We start from the raw sequence: 20,180 nt of genomic DNA on the forward strand, positions 1-20,180 counted from the left end.
CGCGATCGCTTCAGCTTTGGCTTACAGGATAGGGTTGCCGCAGTTTAGCATCCATGAAAGAACTTGGCTGGGCTTGGCACCAGCGTGTCAGTGTTTCTTAGCAGCAGCGACTGATGGTTAGTGGAGTGTCGAGTGGTTTGTTAGTAGTAGTAAGTGCCGGATTCTTCCGTTCGATTATGAAAATGCGCAAGAATGCAACACTATGAGAAGACAGGAAACTGTTGGAGAACCTATAGTCGACTTTCATAGTCAAATACTTACCTCAAATTATAGCAGGGAATAAATTTTTAGGTCCTACGAGAGGTTCGATACATAAAATTTAATACTATATATGCAGGATACTCTTTCTAATCAAAATTGAATACATTTTGGCGCGCAGCAATATGCGTATTGGTGATATAGAGTGCTATGCACATTAGGGCTCTTCAAAAATGACTTTTTTTCTCAAATCGTACTGGCTACTTGATAAAATTGTTAGGTTACCTAATTTAAGCCTACACACAAAATTTGGTTCAATTCCAACCAGTAACCACTTTGTTACAGGAGAAGAAAGTTTCTATTTATTATATAAAAAATAAATGATAAAAAATTGGAAAATTTTCTGTTCACCCCAGGAAAGTGTTAGGCTGTCTATAGAAACGATGCTCACCAAATTTGGTTCAATTCCAACCAGTGGAAGCGGAGTTATTGCGGTCGAAAAATTTGGATTTGAATAAAATAGTATTTACGGTGAGCACAACTATGATAAATAAACAAAGAATCGGTCACCGTAAATACACCATCCCTACAGCATATACCTTGACGTGCAATCGCCCATCCATCCCCAGACACTGCCAAGACCGATACGCTTAGAAAACATCTTAGGGCTTCCCCACAAGATCAAGCTTGACGAGGAGATAGTCAGCTAGTATCATGTCTCGCTAGCCCCAATATCGATTCCTTGGTCGCTGAAAAGCGTTGGCAGGTATCGTGTGAAGTTCAGAGTTCAAACTGAATTTGAATCGATGTTTTGCTGTATTTGTATTTCTTTAATAATTTTTTTTGTGGTAGCTATGCCCGCATACTGGCATGAACTCCGTTTTTGACATAGACCTATAATCATATTGCCATATTGATCGTAATATGGTGGTGATTTATGCAATGTTTCTCAATTTATGCAGGCTCGTGCACCAGTAACTTACTTCTCATAATTTTACCTCGGATTGCGTACATCAATTTTCTTAAGCAAAATACAAACACGACAGACACCGAATCAGAAGGAATCAATGTTTCAAATGCAAAAAACGATCAGGTGATTATTTTCATGCGTCAACGCAATAATAGATCGACGTAACTTTGAATAGGCCTATATATGCCTATATTGCAACCACATATGCTCATGTCGTTGTAAAACCACTAGGTAAAGATATTATTATTATCCTATATTCACAATAAAACTGGTAAATATCACACAACGACAGTGGGCGACGACATTGCCTTTCGTAAAGTTCAGTTTCTTTGCTTTTTGTGTACCGAGGACGACTTTTCATGCTCGCGCACTCCCACTCTTCGTTAGCTCTCGCTTTCGTGCGTCCACTTACGGGTCTCTGCTTCCGACGATGGAGCTCGGCTCACTCTTCCTATGGGCTTTTCAAGACGCTGCGTAACGACAGGATCGGCGATGAGGAGCCCGGACATAATATTTATCTACGGCAGACCATGCCATATGTATGGCTTTTTAAAGGACATCTTGTCTAATCAATTTCTTTATTTGAAGGCAACGTATTGGATCGGTTTTTCAAACTTCAGGCAGGTTTCCATGGTAATATAATTTACGGGCCATTAATGGCACGATGCGTGACTGTTATGCTTTTACAGAGCCTGATATGCATCGTCCTGCACGTCATCTTGCCAACGATTTGTATTCTTCAATTACGCCACGCTGACATTCACGTCGGAGACAACTGTCACATTACTGTGGATAAAGTAATGGATTTTCTAAAACAAATGTTAGCAAACAATGACGGGCCAAGTCACGGTACCATCACTGACTCATTATTTGGCAATTAGGCTCATGCAGCTTTCCTATCGTATAAATACCGGCTTCGAAACTTCAGTGAGAAGTCGCCTCACATATGGCGACGGGGTATGGTGTCTCAAAATCAAAGAATCAAAGAACCGGTCTGGCAGCACCTGGATGTCTGCTACAGACTCTTTCTGCGAAAATGATACATGAAGGTATATATTCGAACGGGAAGCGAGCACGCCTTCAAAATTAATAATGGGAATCTTCACTAAATTTGTCGCACTGAACACCTCTCATCATTCAGTGGTCTTCAACAAGTTAAATGTCTTGCACACAATTCGAAAATAGCCTTCGAAGCAGTGATGAGCATCGGACGGACTCGGATAGCATTCGGACCGGATATTAGGCGATTTTGCGGTAGTCGGATAGGACTCGGATATTATCACAGATTTTTTTCCGGATATAGTCGGATAGTTGTAACTTTTGATAGGATATTTCCAGATAGTTGTACCCAGATGTGAGATTTGATTACAGGCCTATAGAAAGAATTCATCAATTCAATAACCAAACACAGACAGCTGACACCTTGCGATATGACTGGTAGCAGTCTAAAAATGTTTGTCAAGAGTCCAAGATAATATAGATCAACTATCGCCAAGATCAGCCATGATATCAAATTTATTAGCTAAAACACATCAAGTATACCATACTTGCCAGTCTAACGATATATAATATGTGAACTGATAAAAGATGGTATGATTGGACATGGGCTCGCCTGACATGGTTTTATCATCAGTACGGTATTCTCGCAGAACAGTGTCTGAAGTTCGCAAAATTGAAAGTATTGTTTCAACATCAGTCACAGGATTGCGTTTGCTTCCCGCCTTGACATGCAGTTTTTGAACCCATTGCTGATGAATGTCACAATTGGGCATACAATTTCTAGAATCCTCAACGTTGTTGTTGTGGCAGTCTTCTGTAGACTAATATACCGGTAAGTCAAATCCCTCTTTGCGTACTTGTAGCATGACTGACTTTCAGGCTGTCACAGTAGTTGTATGATACCTTTTCGATCAGCACTATACAGCGGTGCTTGTGCTATGGCACAATCTTCAGCTACCATCAGCCTTCCAGCAGTTCATGAACGGAATATATCCTGATGACGTTCAACAATGTAATAATTCCATTCTGTGAGAAGGTATTCCCAGTGTGGACATGGACTTTGTGTCAGCTTGGCACATTGAGTTAACAGCTATTCACACACTTGCAGCCCGGCCAATCAAATAAGAATATGCATACAAACATGTACAAGTAACTTTCTGGAGTCAGATAATTATATAGAAAATTATGTAAGAAGATATATACACAGATAAAATGTATGATAATTAATATAATGATGCCTTGACCATGACCATACAGTAGCCTACCAGCCTCTTTGAAATCATTCAAGAGACATGCATATAACAGTGTTGGGATGACTCGAGTCATGACTTGACTCGAGTCAGACTCAAGTCACCGTTTTCGTATGACTTGACTTGACTCGAGTCACTTTGCTAAAATGCCTTGACTTGACTTGACTCGGCCTATCACAAATGTGGATTGACTCGTGACTCGGAGCAAAATTCACGAGTCAATTTCAAGTCATCAAGTGATCGGTGTCGATAAACATCACTGTATCTTGCATATGGTCGGATTGTTCGCGAAACGCTGGTGTAACCCGTGAGAGCGACCAATCATTTAATGATCGTGCGTTTTACTGAGCCTCCATTGTTCTCTCACAAATAAATTGACCGCAAACGAAGTGATCGAAGCTCACAGCTTACGTTGCCGTAAACTAGTGTAGTGAAGTAATTTCTGTTCTCCGATTTTTCCTTAACCAAACCTTTTGTTTTATTGAAACTGAATTCGAATGTAGTTTATTTGTCCTCAACCATTGGCGCAGGCTCGAATTGTATCATATCGATTTGTAAATGCGTAATTTTATTGCATCTTATCAATTCGTATCTATTCTCTATATTGGCTGGTTACTATAAAGTGAGGTTTAGCAGTTCTACGTATGTGTGAGCGATACAGCGCCTTCTTGCGTCTATATTTAAATCTATATTCGTTCATCGGTTCAAAATCAATGACCACTCAATCTGTATTTCAGACGTCTAGCAAAATGCAATGACGTTATCATGCCCCATACTTCGAAAAGGCAACTTGACTTGAATTGTGACTTGACTCGTGACTTGACTTGACTTGACTCGACTTGACTCGAGTCACCTTAAAAAATCGAGTGACTTGACTTGACTCAAGTCACTTTTGAAAATCGATTGACTTGACTTGACTCGAGTCAAAATGTGCAATGACTCGAAATGACTCGTGACTCGAAGGTAGTGACTTGATCCCAACACTGGCATATAATACTAAGGCAAACTAATAACATATAACAAGGCTATACAAATCCAGAATTCCTATATATACTGTTACAATGAAAGCAAACCTATTCAACTCTCCTGATTACTCTTCCTTCCTTCAGCAGCTATATTTTCTCCAATATGATTGACGGAATCAATCATCCAGAACCATTGAGCCATACAAGAAAAAGCTGTTAGTTGTTTTTGTCAAGCATTGGTCTGTTCAAGTAAATTTGATTTCAGGTGAAGAATTGTGTAAAAAAGACTTTGGCGTGATTATAGTGCTTTTCCATATGATTTCAACGAGAGACCATGTAAACAGTTTGAAAGTCAACGCCAATGAGTGTTGATCAGTGCGTTAGTGATGCGTCATGTCTCTTGAGTGGAGCTCCATCAACTAGTGTATTGTATTATTTGAAGAGTATGAAGACCTTGAATGTTGTCAAACTCCTTGTCTGAGTGTCGATTTGAGTGAGCTATGATTCCGTACTGTCGTAGTTTCGTTTCTCCATGATAATGGATTGAAGAAAGTAGACGTTTTGAGAGATAGCACAGCAAGAGTGAAGTGTGGAGAGATTGCATCCGGATTTATGGGACACTGACTCTGCTGAATGCTCTAATTACTATGTTCAAGTGAAACACCCCAAGTTTTCAAGTGGTACAATGAACCTTACAAACCATATCCGAAAGGCCAAGGATACAGCACAGTTGAAGATAAGTTTCTTCTCTTCCAATAAAGAAGTCGGCAAGACAACTACTGACCAACTACTGGAGAGGAAATTTGGACAGGTAGAGGGACATTCAGGATGGTGCTATTATTGACATTTTGGGTGACTCGACCATAAGCGTCATGCTCGAAGCTTTGAACTGATTGACCAAAGGTATTATAAGCATCAGCAAGTTGCTATTAAACAGGCCTTCACGCCTTCCAGCACTTGTGGGCAAAATGCGCATTATCTGCATCTACTATTGACCATCTCCGGATTGTAAAATTCCATGGTTACAACTTGCTACTATTACTTCTTGATATATATTGGGTAATATGGTTAAATGCCTGATTGTTATATATGGCCATGCCCTAATACTCTTTGTCATTTTTGATTTGCTTTTAATCCGAGATAGCACTGAAATTCGCACACTTACTTCATATTAGTAGCGTTGTTTCATTGCGTTAACCTTCCTATAATTAAAATTCCAATTTTTGTTCATTCCATAGATACAATTCGTGATCTTCTAGTGCAGAACTGTAACTAAGCTCAGCTGTAAAATTGATATTATACGATATCATTATTCGATATGGATTTTCCGGATTCTTTCAAGAGATTTCCGGATATATTCGGATAGTTGGATGAGATTATCCGGAGTCGGACGGATAGTTCCGCAGACACCAAAACTGTCGGACGGATTCGGATTCTCAAAATTCAACATCCGCTCATCACTGCTTCGAAGATGAAAAGAGAACGAAAAAGGAAGGTCCTATGGCACTGTGCACTGATGGACAATGTTATTAATTGGATCGACACCGCCATCATGAAGGACATAATCAAAAGACGCACTATTACGGGGTATTTAGTTTGTAACTATCATCTTTGATGCTCTCTTTATTTCGATGGCGGTTTCCATAACCTCGGTGCTCTCAGTCTCTATAAAGTCAGAACTACACCATAATATTTTCGACGAATTGCATCCCTAAGATGTGCTCTAATACATCAGAAATGACTTGCTAAAAGTCCCGAGTAGCCATAGAGTAGCCTAAGCTAAGGGCCGTTCAGAATAGTCACATATCCAGAGTACTCGAAACCGAATCGACTTCTAATGATTCAAGTCTCGAAGCCGGATATGATTTTCCGAGTCTACTGAAATTACACGCTCTTTGCTACTCGCAGTGTTGTCAATCGACTGTGGCATCCCGCGACTTTCTCATAAAGCTGGTATTGCAGATACCTTAAGTCAAGCTATCATCTGCAACGATTCTGCTCATTGTGCTATAATCCGTTTTGTCGAATCTGCTACCATGGAGAACATCGCCCTTCAGTCGTTTCGCGCGATTCCCTGATAAAGTCGACCCCGCTTATGTGGGACAGTTTAGTTCCGCTCACTTTTGACCGAGATAGCGGAATATCTATTGCTCGCTTCATGATCGTGCGTAAAGGCACGCAACGCATTGGAAATGCAGTGCTATTGCTGCGCTATACTATATTGACACAGATCCCACAAAACGCACATTCGTGATACCTTCAGGTTTGTTGTATTGCACAGTATTTTCAATACCAAATCATTCAACAATTACTGTATTACTGTAAACACTGAACACACGCATATAGGGTCAGAGTACTTTTTGATATCCCCACCAACGCAACCAACTGCCGAACAGTCCAGGAAGTGTCTTTACTGTTTTCTTCGTTCATTTTAGTGAGCTATTTCACATTGTCTGCTACACTTTTATGTATCATCTGCTCTCCAAGATGCACGCAATTGTACCCAATTAGAATTAAAAGCGACTACGACGCTGTCAAGGACTTGTATGAGTTTGTTATCGACTGTTACTGCATGGATCGTCATTGTTTCACTATAATCTCCCATCTTGTGTTAAAACGAATGCTGTTAATTGTGCCATAAACAAATGCTGTTTATTGTGCCATACCCTAACGATAGAAATCACGAGCGGAGGATTGTCCGAATCAATAGTCGACTGTATATGTGGGGGAGTAGAGTGTATTTTTAAATCACATTGTAGCTTTATAGCGCCCAACAGGGTCTAAGTGTGACTGCTGGTCTCCGCTCAACCTCGCATTGTTGATCTCCCAGCATAACTTCACATTGCAATCAACATTCTCTTGATTACGTCATCGTCGGTGTGGACTTGTCCGAATTTATTTTCACGTGAATTTCTTAATTTCAGACCACGTCGTATCTAGAGCGTGTTGGCCTTTTGCGTAACAATAGCAAACACATAAAATTGGAAGCAATATCAGTAGCGTAACAGTGTTAATTTCACTGTCAATCAGACATACACAAAACACTTAGAAATTTACGTTTTCGGCGATATTTTTCAGTCCCAAACTTCGTTAAATAGAACGTGGCAATTTTCCCCGATGTGTATATCTGCTACTGCTATTTCTGGTATCACCATCACGAATGCAATGACGTGAATCACGATGCATGTCACTATCTATTGGAAATAGAAAGCGGTTAAAATTCAGACGTATTTGTGATACAATAAATTGTTCACCTTGACAATATTTGTATTGTCGTCATCGTCTGATTCTATGTCCTCCTGTCAGAGAAATATGTATTTACTATTGGCCTTATACTGCTGTAACTTGGAATTGACGGAAAGGGTATAAACCTAGATGCGACTATTACTGACTTCAGTGTACCCATAGCCCTCGAACTACTCAGATGCGGTAAGTACCTACGCAGTGAGTCATGTTGGATAAACATAAATATATGGTGCTTTGCTGCAACATGAAAAAATAGAAATTAAATTTCTACAGCTACTTAAAAGACCATATAAAGATGGAAGCGGACGGATTTAATTCAGAGACCGACTTCTTATTAGTTCTGCAACGATGACTTGTGAATAACATTGGAAAATGTTGCCCTGTTCTACAAGGCTGCTACAAAAAAATCCCCACCGGCTTGTAGCTTATATTACATCTCGAAAAGCATCGCAACTTAGCTACTTTACCACAACTGTATCGTTGTTTACAAAAGAATCTACTTGATCTTCAACCCATTTTCCACATTCACTGAAGTCGTTATAAACTATGCAAATATGTATTGTACGTATTCTATGTTTTCGACCTCTCGCGTTGGTAATTTCAAAGTACATGCGATATTTTAGACATCTAATAAATTATAGACCCTTAGAGAATATGCACTCAAACTCATCTTCTGTAATTTCATCTGTTGACAACATCATGCCAACATCAAACGAAAGTACAGGGATGCTGTGGTGAATTAATTTAGCGGAATTAACGTTAACTAGGCTCCGTGGAATGTTACTGGTCTTATAAAATGATGAGCCTGACATTCCGACAAGCGAAATGACAATGGCAAATTAACGATAATATAGTTTTGGGTACGATTTGAAGCAGGGCCGGCCAACCTGTTGCCCGCGAGAAGGTTTTGAGTGGCCCGCGACCTACTTTCCGAAATTAGTAATGTTTTCAAAATTGGATTGCACAGATTGTGAACTTGCAAGACCAACCAAAAATTTGATTAGTCTGGTCGCAACACTTGAGATGTGATGAGTAAAATATCTGTTCTGCTGCATTGGCAGATCCATGAGCCAGTCACATTTTGGTAGATCTTCGTACGTTACAATAAAGCAGAATAATTTGCTATAGATTTATACAAAGTAAAAATTTTCTTCACGCTTGGCGCAGTATGTTGTCACTCGATTTCCTGCTTTTAATATTGTTACCCTTTCTGAAAATGAAAAATCACCTAATGTACCAGATTGGGCCTAACTATATATTGGCAATTACGAGACAAAGTGTCGTCCAACATGCGAACTTGTGTTTGCGCTCGCAGAAAGACCGTCGACGATGAAACCTATGGGCACAAAATGATTGACGCATGTTGACCGAAGCTTTCCATATCGATATGTCCAGGCGCCGAATAGTCCGATCCTTGTAAACCGAGAACAACGATTTACAGCAGACCCGCAATATTATTGACCTATAACTTCGAAATTTTTTAGCGCTTTTCGTGGCTAGTAGCCCGCGCAATGGTTCGTCAATTGCAAGTAGTCCTTTGGCATGTGACCCCTGATCTAAAGACATATGCAACTCTTGAAAACAAACCGCGCCCAGCGAAGTTCAAATACATCTCAACTATAAGTTTGACGTACCTGATCGTGCCCTAAACGCTTTCTCCGTCTCGTCCGTTTTCTAAGATGTCTGTCTCTCGTCACAAAATTGATATAGGCAACGCGTGGCAATATGATAAAAAGCAAGTTGCCAGTGCAAGAACCTGAAATTATAACTCGGAATTTTACGCAAAATCATACAACGGTAGGCGTACATACAAATTTACATTACTGGTGTATATTCGATAAGGAAAGGACGTAGTTCTATTTTTGTCCTTAAAGTTTTTGCGGCATATTCAGTATTCACCGACTCATGATACACATATACACAATCTGCGCAGATGCATACCACGAGTGCATGATGTGCATATGCCGCTGGACAAGGAAGGTGCCGATATAGCCTTTTACGGCTTTCTAAGTCTTGTACCACCCCTCCATGCTATCCCATTAATGCATGAGCGCCAAGCAGGGAAGTCATGGATACCAATATTACTAATCAGGTCTTTGGTCTGACCCGGCCGGGAATCGAACCCACTACCTAACGATCAAGAAGCCGGACGCTTCACCATTACGCTGTCTTGTCGGTTATATTGATAACGGAGACATTCTAAGAAGCAAATACTTTACTTTGATCGTTGATTTTCTTTCTTCGAACACGCCAAATTTGAGCGGGGATGGGCATAGTGCTACTACTTTACGGAATCTGTACCTTGTTAAATCTTTTTGTCTGAGTAACTTAAGTAGAGGCAGTCCCCATCATCATTTCGATACAGTTTTCTATATTTCTAATCCTACAGATCACTGTTTAGTGTTTATTCTTAACCATTATATGTAAATACATTAAACTGTCCCTCATAAGATCACTAACCTGCTACTATCGCAAGATAGAGAACACTCGGAGTACCGAAGCAGACGAAATACGAAATCACGAAAAGGATAGCTGCGGTGACCCAGTAGGACGCTTCAGACTCGTATTTGAGCAAAACTTGAATCAATCGACAGCACTGCGAAAACAATGCATATGGAATGGTCCGAGTAATAACTTTACGCGTCCAATCTCACCGGCATAACTCGCAGCAACATAGCACAAAGTATGAAAAGTAACGAGAGGAAGTTGACGTTCACGGAATGGTGATTTGAACCGAATGCGGTCGTAAAAATAGCTGGAGCCGAATCTAAAAACAGCATTAGTCCAGGCAAATTCATTGCTTCGGTTTTAAGCCTGTTGGTATAGGTCGAACGCAGTTGGCTGATGTTGGCCCAGCCCTAATGGCTATCAGTACCACGTCGGCCTCGCCGACTTGTGACATTCGTCAAGTTGTTGACAGCAGCCACTGAATTTGTTTTGGCATGAGGCGCAAATTAACTTACTTCCTAAAATACCGGAAACTAGCACAGACACCCCACAAAACATGAGAATGAACAGGACGGACGAGCGACGCGTAGTATCCCTATAAGCAGGTATTGGTTGTCTGGAATGCAAAATACAGAACAAAAGCGACTCCGAATCAATCCATCTAAAAGTTCTTCACGACTGGCAGCTCACCTCAATTCGTCCAGGCATATCGGAAGAAATATACCGTACTGCATCAAACATAAAATCACGATTGGAACAGCAATGGCCACCTGTAGACATAAAGGTACGTGTGAATTTACCGCATTGCAGATTTACAAAGGTACCGTAGGACATAAAGCTTGTGAATTTGCCTCGCATTACGGTGTCTACAAGATGACTGGTTGTCAAACATCAAATAAAAGGTGTGTACGCCTTTATATAGCCACATAACTTGTTTACCGCACATGCTGGTGCATGCGCAATTGCACATGAGACTCGATAATAAGACATGCTCGTGAAACGGGATATGTCGACAACTACATAAATGCAATCATTACGAATTCCGGACTTTGGGTCTTTACAAACAGCCCTGCTTGAATCACAAATCTCAAAATCGACCTCCCATACCTTCACAGTTGGAGCAACAAAGAATTGTGATGGCGTGAGTAATCCAGGACACGCGTCGGTTTCATTGATCAAGGTCAATTGCGAAGCATTTGGCAAGCCATCGAGCAAGTTCGTCACAGAGACCCCGAGGAACAAGAACAGAAAGAAAAGCGAAAACCTCTTCCAAAAGTGTCCGTGTATTCGTTTCGCGACGGCTAAATATAGATGTTCTCATGACATATGGGGACAATTACGACTGCGGTGAATACATAATCATAATCAGCGGTACTAGTATTTTAACCATTTCAAGGCATACGATGTACAACTGAGCAGAAGATTCAAGTTACAATGCGAGGATGTAAACAAATTGTAGGATGTCAACACGACCAAGTAGTAGGGTTACCATATGTCCTTCTGTTTTCAGGTTTTTGAAAATGTCATCCTTTTCGGCAATTCGTCCTCCTTTACAGCTTTTAGAGCTAAGATAGTGGATAGACTCGAGGGAAAATGGGCATAAATGACGCTAAATAGGAAATTCGTGGTTCGAGCAAAAGTGACGTCCTTTTTTTAGTCATCTAACGTAAAGAAAATTGTATTTCTGTAGTTGAGCTTGTGAGTTGACTTTTTTTAACTACAATGTCGTGGAAAATTTACCATTTTATCATTTTTTCCGGATTTTACTCCAATATTCTAAGTTTGAAAATTTTGAAAAAGTGTCCTCCTTTCCCGATTCCAAAATATCGTAACCCTACCAAGTAGCCGATCAATCCAATATGAACTTCGGCCTAATGTGAGATCAGTGCTTTTCAACCTATTTGAGAACCATATGCACTTTTATTTTTGCGAGAATTCCAACCGCAAAAACTCGCCGAAATTATATTACACAAAATCAAAAAAAAAACGAGTTAGCTTTATTTCGTTTAAATTTTCAGCAACTATTTAACCGGTTACAATCAATGCTGCTGGATATTTCTGGCGATTTCAGAGCGGTTAAGCACAACTTCTAGCTCCAAATCTCCCCGCTTTTCGTCATCAAGTGTCTCATCAAGAGAGCAACTCTTTTAAAACTCGTTTTGATGTCAACTATAGTGCATTAAGGCCCTTTCGGCCAAATAAGTTCTGGGTTTTTGTACGAGAACTTTTATATCTTTATATCCGCTTTTAAACCAGACTTTTGATTACGTAATAATATTAGTGTCCGGATATAATTTCAGTTCGGTTGGTGCGAGGCTAAATTATTGTAAAAGTTACAATTAGCGTCTCGTCGTAAGTCCAGCAATTTTCTACCAATTTTACCACGACAGAAGTTAGTGAGGCACCGATTTTAATATCCTTTGAAGTTTATCATATTATTGCACGCCTGAAAATGTAATAGAACATGTGCACAATTTTCATCCGCACTACAATTTTTCATTCGCGACCACGGATTAAGAAATTGTTCTTATATGTACAGAAATATTTGCCCTTATGCGTTAGACGGTGGATGCTTATCTCGTGGATAAGTGATAAAAGCTTATTGATACATACTTCCTTTCCAAGCTATAGAAGTATACTTCTACCTGAAGTGGTTTGAGCATGTTACGACAATCGTTATATCTACTCCTACGTGAGGAAACTCTACACTTCTACAGCATCAATCCTACCTTGGAGTATAGCCTAGTACAGGGGTGGGCAAACTTTTGAGCTCGCGGGCCGCATTCAACATTTGAATCCATTCGCGGGCCGCACTATATAAAATTAGGATTATTAACCAAAACGCAGCATTGGTATTTGATTATATAGTGAGGACATGGGGATAATATATATGCTTATTTAAAACAATCCAAACATTGCTTTGATGATATCGTACACGCGTCAGACACAGTGACGAGATTTCATAGGCTGGTCGACCTCAATAACCAATTTGTTAAAACTATAGAGATGGAAGACGGTTGTCCTGATTCTTAGATCAGAATTGAAATTTATATCTGTGAGCAGCGATCTGTTCATAGATTGACTAATTCCACTTTGGTTCAGTTCGAGGACATACAATGCTGGCAGCATTCATAACCATGTTAGCTTCAAACACGCTTCTACCATATGTTTGGTTAAAACATGAATACCATAATTTTACGCATACAGAGAACGAATCTACCTAAGACACGGGCGAATCGTTTTTTATAAGCACATCACTGAAATAATTAAAACTGGAGCGGTCAATCTGAAATCACACTCGTAATCCGAATTATGTCAATCTCGATTAGGATTTCTGTGATGTTTAGAAGCTGCAACCTTTCAAACTGCGTGGGACTTGAGATCGGGATGTACCGCCAGATATTAAACATAAAAAATAATATAGGAAGTATTTACAATAGAACAGTGGTTCTCAAACTTTTTAAGACCCCCTCTTATGATGGTAAAAGATTCCGCGCCCCCCTCATATCGTCATATCACGAAACGAAACCAGGATGCTAGCAATCCTAACTGGTAGTTTGATGGCATGGAAGGTTACGACTGTAGATGACTGTAAATGCAAAGCAATAATTATTAATGAGATATTAATCGCGCGGAGCGCGAAAAATTTTTTCCGTTGATCTCAGCTTCGCGCCTCCTTTCAGATGCTTTCACGCCCCCAAGGGGGTGCGCCCCCAGTTTGAGATTCACTGCCTTACAATTATCATGGTGAAATATACTAAGAAAAAGTTTAATCAAGTCCCTGCAATAATGCGACTTTTAATACGCATTTGATCAATATTTTTAGTAAGTTTCTTTAGAATCTCGCGGGCCGCACAGAACGGTGTGGAGGGCCGCATGCGGCCCGCGGGCCGTAGTTTGCCCACCCCTGGCCTAGTAGGATCATTGACTATTTTGACCTCCTCTGCTCGCAAAATTGGCAGTGATTCGGAACCGATTTCTATTTGAATACTGAACAGACGGCCCCTTGTCCTGTATTGCATACGAGAATCTACGAGTTAAACAGTCAATTTGAACTTGCCTTCCATGTTGATCGAGTGTCTTTCTTGGTAGCCAACGTGGGATCCTGTTAACACAATAATTGGACAATGTCTTATGCAGCGAAGGATGTTGGGTGCTTGTTATCGCGAGTTTCGTATACATTCTGATTAAAATATATATTGCGTCGTTTATCGATATAGCCTACACTCGCTCTCCGGTATTTACACAACAATCCCAGATTAACTATTATTACTATTATATATATTATTATATCATTTTACTATCATTCTCAGATCCCGTGGTTCGTATGGGCCGATATATACTCAATTGTAGGCCTACAATGTTTCATAAAGATAATGTGCTGCACAATGTAAATATACAGCTTGAATTTTCACAAAATATATTTTATGCCTATACCTGTTTTGATCGTCGTAGGATTTATCGTCATGAATTTGATGTTGTCCGCTCGAATATGCAGAGTTTTGAGCTGCAATTACAACGAAATAAGAACAGAAATTGGTTAAAGTACAACCGAGCCATTGTAATAAAGATGAAATGTCTTAGCCCGGGCTGTGGATTCAGTATCAGTTTTATTAAAGATTTAATAAATTCAAAGCACCACAAGACTGCGATACAATGAAAAGACAGGAATATATCAATACGACTTGGAGCAGTCTTGGAAATCAGACACCCACCTGGGTCTAGAGGCGATGTAAGTAAGTGTCATGCACACTGGATGGAAAGAAATAAGGGATAACATAACAGTCGGTTCACTTTACCCCCGCTTTCGACTCTGAATATGCATAGTTCACTACACCGTCTCCACACACCGATTCCGACTCCAATATTGTACAAGTTGACTTATGGAATCATATGGCATTGTACGCGACAATTGAATGATGTCCATGGATCCATTGAAGATTTGCATAATATTACTGATGGCAGCATGGCACGTCCATTTGTTTCATTGTGGCGCTGCCCGAAACCTCCACTATTCGTATCAATGTAAAGTAATGTTTGGAAAGATTTGCATCAATTTGACGAGTCATCTTACGTCAGCAACGCGGCGATGCAACCACCGTTTTACGAAAAACGCATATATTTCAATGATTGCGCGCGTTTGTGGCTCGATCTCTAGTAATTCTGATTTAGTCGGGTGCGTTTGCGACTGTGCGAGTGTGCGTGCATATCAAACAGTATCTTTAGCCTACGTTTATCAAGAATGTTAATAATGACACTAACAAATATTGTCTACTGCTTCCATGATACAAACACAATAACACATCATATTTCATTTACTATTGAGAGCTGTCGCTTTGGGAGTCACTAGCATTTTAACAAACTCCGTGCTCGACTCCAACCAGTAACGTGTCCAGTGTCCACCAATCCGACGTGAAATATCTGTGACTCGTAGGCTAAAGTATCAAGAGAAAAAATAGCGAAACTACTAATCCACAGCCCTGGTCGTAGCGACATTTATTATATTCTCACTTCTGTAGATGTTCGGTGCTTTTCCCTCTTCTCACTCACTGTAAACAATCGTTCGACATATTAACCAAACCCGCCAAAGCAACGGTGTAAAAACAGTTACCGTAGTCGGCAATTAGCAAGAAGATAGACACGGCGAACGCGATTCGCAATTGATATGCTTGTCTGATGAAATATACAAGATCACCATTAGCAGGCTAGCTCTTATCCCCGCATGCGAGGATAGGAGGAAGTGGCCGGTGAGGGTGAAAATGTCGTTCGTAAGACCAGCTGGTGTTCGTGGTCGCGCGTAAGTTCTGGCTTGGCAGCTTTAACGGTATTTCAAGTGCAACGACGGTTTTGCCTCAGACGTATATTTCGGTAATTCTCAATATCGGTAGGTATAGCATTATGAGTCTCTGGCGATACGATAGACCGATTCACTTTTATATCAAGCCACTCGACCGTGTGGAAATGGGTGTACTCTTGTCTGCCTTGAAAACGAATGACACATCCCGGACTTCTAGATATCCCTGATGAGTTACGTGTATAGGTCTTGCACTATATCACTTCAAGCCAGGTGGAATACATCATACATGGTTATCTAATATGAGATATAACAGAAACTCACCTTATACTATTTGTGGAATCGGAAAGCCACGTAGAGTTGAATATGTCAAATATCGATCGGTAGTATATCGATGAGGCTAAAATTAGATCTCTTTAATGAACTGGGTATAGAGAAGATAAAATTAACATCACAGTACTTAATGTGACTAATAATCGAGTTATGTTGCTATTTAGGAGTTTAAGACATTTATCATCGCAGTAGATCGCAGATACGGGTCAATTTCATAAAGGAACATGAACACAGGTACATTTCATTTATGAAGTCCGTAAATTCGGCGTGCAGCATGCGTTTACTGTTTGACTCACCTATGACAGCATCCATGACAAAAATGCAAATGATCGCATTGTAGCTTCGTTTTCCACCTCCAAGGTATTTGGTGATAATGGTCTGCCAAGTACAACGACGTCACCTAACATACACTGTACAACAGGGCCACTCAAATATTTTTAGCAAAGGTCCATAACGGTCCGAATTTTTTCGTATCACGATAATGTGCGCGCGAGATTTTTCACTATCACCAAAGGGAGCGTATGTCTAAAATGTTTGAGAGCAGGGCGTCTATAGTTATCAGTATACCCATGAACCAGGTGTGGTGGCTATAGGCCATTGGCTATACTTCCAATCTGATGCGTGTTCGTTTACTATCATTTATCTGTGCATCCGTATATAATGTCTTTGTTCAAGGCCTCTTGGTCGCTGGAGACAGGGGAAAGACATATAAGACAGAATATGATTTCATTGAAATTGACTCTGCGATGCATCATAGTCAATTCAGAGAGGTCAGACACTGAAACAGGTCAAAGTCTTCCCAATAATGCGACGAGGCAGCCGATCGATGATTATGTAATCTCTTTAGTCAGATATATTATTCAAATTCAGAAATGTACGCCTTATACTTACGAAGTAATTGGCGCACTCAATACCTTTCCCCTGTGGAGCCATCTTGCGTAGCATGATGAGCGAATTGCTAGTCGTATACACCTCCATTATCACGATGAGGCTGCGAAGATAACAAATAGCTTTTCTTATTGGTTACATTACAATTAGGAATGCATATAATAGTATTGTGACTGTCAAGAATTATTTGTTAAGGCTTGGGGTGTTCAGACACTGTTCGTTCAAGTGTTCAACTTGCCACGTCTGGTAAAAAGCTGATGCTGTTAAGAACACTACAATAATGGTAATAAACCCAAGACCAGTTCAAAACATCCGTGACTGCAATCACAACTCCTCTAAGAATTTTACTTACCAAAACAAGACGATCCCTGACATTCCGACTGCGTAAGGTATAAGAAATATGCCACCTCCAATGGCATGCGATATCAATTTCCATAGCCAATCGTAACTGTCCTGTATTGGAACGCCGAACTTGAGTTTACAGCCATGCCATGCGAAGTTTGACGTGGGATCTCGAGTTCTATCGGAAATTTAGTTGTATTTCTTACAGGCCTACATATTGGTTGAGTTTGAAACTATTTTTGGTCTGGGCGGCTCAATCCAGATCACTGAGTGCCGCGTAAATGGGCGTTAAGGCCCAACTATGCGGCTACAGTCCATTGGTCCATTGGTCCAGTACAAGCATTCGATGGTAAAAAATATTGATATCAATTCAATTTCAATTTAATTTATTGTTAACAAATTCATTAATTTCAATACACCACAAGACTGCGATACAATGAAAGATAGGAACGTGTCGAAACGACTTGGAGTATAGTCTTCGAAATCAGACACCCACCTTTCTATCTCCGATGGTAATTTCACGAGACTATCACAATGGCGAGAAATTCGAGAGTTCTATTGTAATATAGCTGGATCAAGAGTCAACAAACTATTTGAAGTTATTTTACTGATCAAAATTGTAACAGCGAGCTAACCTTTTTTGGATCTTGACGATCGCCGACTACTATTTCGTCCATATTCTCTGTATTCATTTCACAAACTTCGTGTTCTGGACGTTAAATGTTCAGCCTGTTCACGGCGTTGCCATACTATTGGTATGATCGTAGTACAGCAGGCGACAAGTAACTATTCTCTAACTACTCCTGGTACACTAAATCAGCACAGGTAAACTGCAGCCATTCGCCTCGTCGGTCGTTTTGAACTGATGAAGATAAAGGAATAACCATATAAAATGCTGTAAAATGTGGATCAAAATTTGCCAAATCAGACATTCGCAAGTACAAACAACAGTTTCTCGGGACTTGCAGAATGCAGAGCTTTAAAACCGTCTGTTAATTAAGTGTAATTAGATAAGCCCTCATACAATGACACAAGCGTGTTCTCATGTAGGCCTACACCTGTCATCTGCACTATAAACAAGAAAAACTGCACAGCTCAACGATAGTAGCTATAAGACTTTCTACATCGATTCTTGAGTCTTGGCTGGTCGCGCCACTATAATGGATTAATAATTGCGAATTCGTGTGTCCCGATATAAACCTGTCACCTGCTGGTTTGCGAGATATAGCATCAGGCTGGTGAAATTTCTGAAAACCAACCAAACAATGGCAATAGTTACAGACTCACAGGTACAGTTGGTTGTCTCGCTAATCTGGCATGGGATGTTCGGATTCCGTGAACACAGCAAATCGTCAAGATGATTTGTTAATAACGGGTATAGTCATAGAAACGATAGGCCTATCATCGAACGCGAAAATGTTCAACATTGTTACACGTTCAAAGTCCGGTCCGCGATCAGACGTACCTACAGCTTTTATACAGCATCAAGAGACCTGGCCACCGCGGTTAGTAGGTCAGGTGTAGAGGTCGACCGATTATCGGCTTGGCCGATTATCGGCGCCGATATTTGGAACTTTCTCGAATATCGGTATCGGCCAATCTAGGCCGATATCGCGACCGATATTTTATATCTAACTACAATCTACCTTTTCTGAACTGATCTGCAATTCTGTATCATGTTTTGATTTTCGGGTTATCCCAAATTTCAACGAATGTTCACAATTAAGCAATAAGTCTTTTCGATTTCAGTTTTCTCGTTTGTTGTTCATCTTTCTGTGGCATGAACAAGTGCCACTTCGCCTAATATATGATATTTTTGGCGAAATAGTTCTCTGCTCCTTCCATATTAATATCGGCCTATGATATCGGTTATCGGCCTTGTGAGCGTCGAAATATCGGTATCGGTATCGGCCTGTAAAAATCAATATCGGTCGACCTCTAGTCAGGTGTGCTGCGTTCTGGATATACCTCCCGTTTCACGTACCATATGCGCTTTGATGATGACTGCTTTGAGGTCAGAGGATCAGATTTTTGTCGTCTGAACCATCGAGTGCTTGACGATGAAGATGCGATACAACCTTTGTGTAGTCTAGTCCAGTGATTCTCAACCTTTTTGACCTCGCGGACCTGTAAAACTTCGAAAGCAAATGTTGCGGACCGGTGAATTACCTTCAAAAATCAAAATCAACCATAAATTTAATTACAACAAATGTGTATGCAACTCATATGTAATAATTTAATGCTGCCCTTCTGATTATAGATATTCATGGTTATATTGAAGTTTATGCGAGGCAAAAATTGATTGTGATTGTTCGGTGTCCTCTGAAAGAAATGGTACTTGGCTGTTTGCTAAAGCCTCTAGCTAGGGAGAGAGGCCTACAATAGGGTTACATTTAAAACAAACATTGTTTCAAAACACTTTGTTTAAAAAACATGTTTAGCAGCCCTAGTGCTGCTGTTAACCTTGTTATTATGGTATCTGTAGTCATGATCTGTGCGCGTGATTTCTTGCAGCCATTAGATTCGCCTTTTTGTGGGCTGGACGTCGTGCTGGCCGGTTGTTTCACCGCCGGCTTAAGACCAGTTTATGTTGTTGTGTCGATACGTTGCAGTTTGCGTGTGAAGCTTGGTAATAAATCATTACTAAGCCGAAGACCGGTTCGTTACATATGTTTTAAACAAATGACTTTTTGAAAGAACAAAATTTTTTTTTCTCAAACGTTGTCTAATTATGCCATAATTGTGTA

General features: G+C 40.3%; 1 protein-coding gene and 2 long non-coding RNA genes across 3 annotated transcripts; 1 reads left to right on the forward strand and 2 right to left on the reverse strand.

The window, feature by feature from the left end:
- The first annotated feature begins 20 nt into the window (after positions 1-20).
- Positions 21-2,356, forward strand: LOC145450182 (uncharacterized). The gene is made up of 3 exons (XR_013918446.1): positions 21-1,291; positions 1,757-1,801; positions 1,858-2,356. It is a non-coding gene; the product is annotated as an uncharacterized LOC145450182 (long non-coding RNA).
- Positions 2,357-2,541: 185 nt separating this feature from the next.
- LOC145450183 (uncharacterized) lies at positions 2,542-3,458 on the reverse strand. Its single transcript, XR_013918447.1, has 2 exons — positions 3,071-3,458; positions 2,542-2,981 (listed from the first exon to the last, which is right to left on the reverse strand). It is a non-coding gene; the product is annotated as an uncharacterized LOC145450183 (long non-coding RNA).
- Positions 3,459-6,629: 3,171 nt separating this feature from the next.
- On the reverse strand, positions 6,630-18,485 carry LOC145450180 (uncharacterized). The gene is made up of 17 exons (XM_080328680.1): positions 18,069-18,485; positions 17,444-17,544; positions 17,095-17,194; positions 16,500-16,581; positions 16,195-16,270; positions 15,688-15,749; positions 15,588-15,625; positions 14,514-14,583; positions 14,137-14,181; positions 11,184-11,377; positions 10,767-10,846; positions 10,592-10,692; positions 10,283-10,395; positions 10,089-10,224; positions 9,263-9,384; positions 7,637-7,681; positions 6,630-7,576 (listed from the first exon to the last, which is right to left on the reverse strand). Exons 1-17 carry the CDS (start codon positions 18,123-18,125, stop codon positions 7,457-7,459), a joined length of 1,542 nt encoding a protein of 513 aa, XP_080184806.1. The 5' UTR covers positions 18,126-18,485; the 3' UTR covers positions 6,630-7,456.
- Between the last annotated feature and the right edge of the window lie 1,695 nt (positions 18,486-20,180).

Source organism: Botryllus schlosseri, chromosome 11 (assembly GCF_051294905.1).
Source record: "Botryllus schlosseri isolate E-star chromosome 11, Bs_hap1, whole genome shotgun sequence".
In the NCBI taxonomy this organism is placed as follows: domain Eukaryota; kingdom Metazoa; phylum Chordata; class Ascidiacea; order Stolidobranchia; family Styelidae; genus Botryllus; species Botryllus schlosseri.

Excerpts from the sequence above, each read along its gene's own strand:
- LOC145450180 (XM_080328680.1), bottom strand. The coding sequence starts at position 18,125 with ATGAATACAGAGAATATGGACGAAATAGTAGTCGGCGATCGTCAAGAT. Across the intron at positions 17,195-17,443 it reads TCAGGGATCGTCTTGTTTTG|CCTCATCGTGATAATGGAGG; the intron begins GTAAGTAAAATT and ends TTATCTTCGCAG. Across the intron at positions 14,584-15,587 it reads AGCACCGAACATCTACAGAA|CTCAAAACTCTGCATATTCG; the intron begins GTGAGAATATAA and ends TTGTAATTGCAG.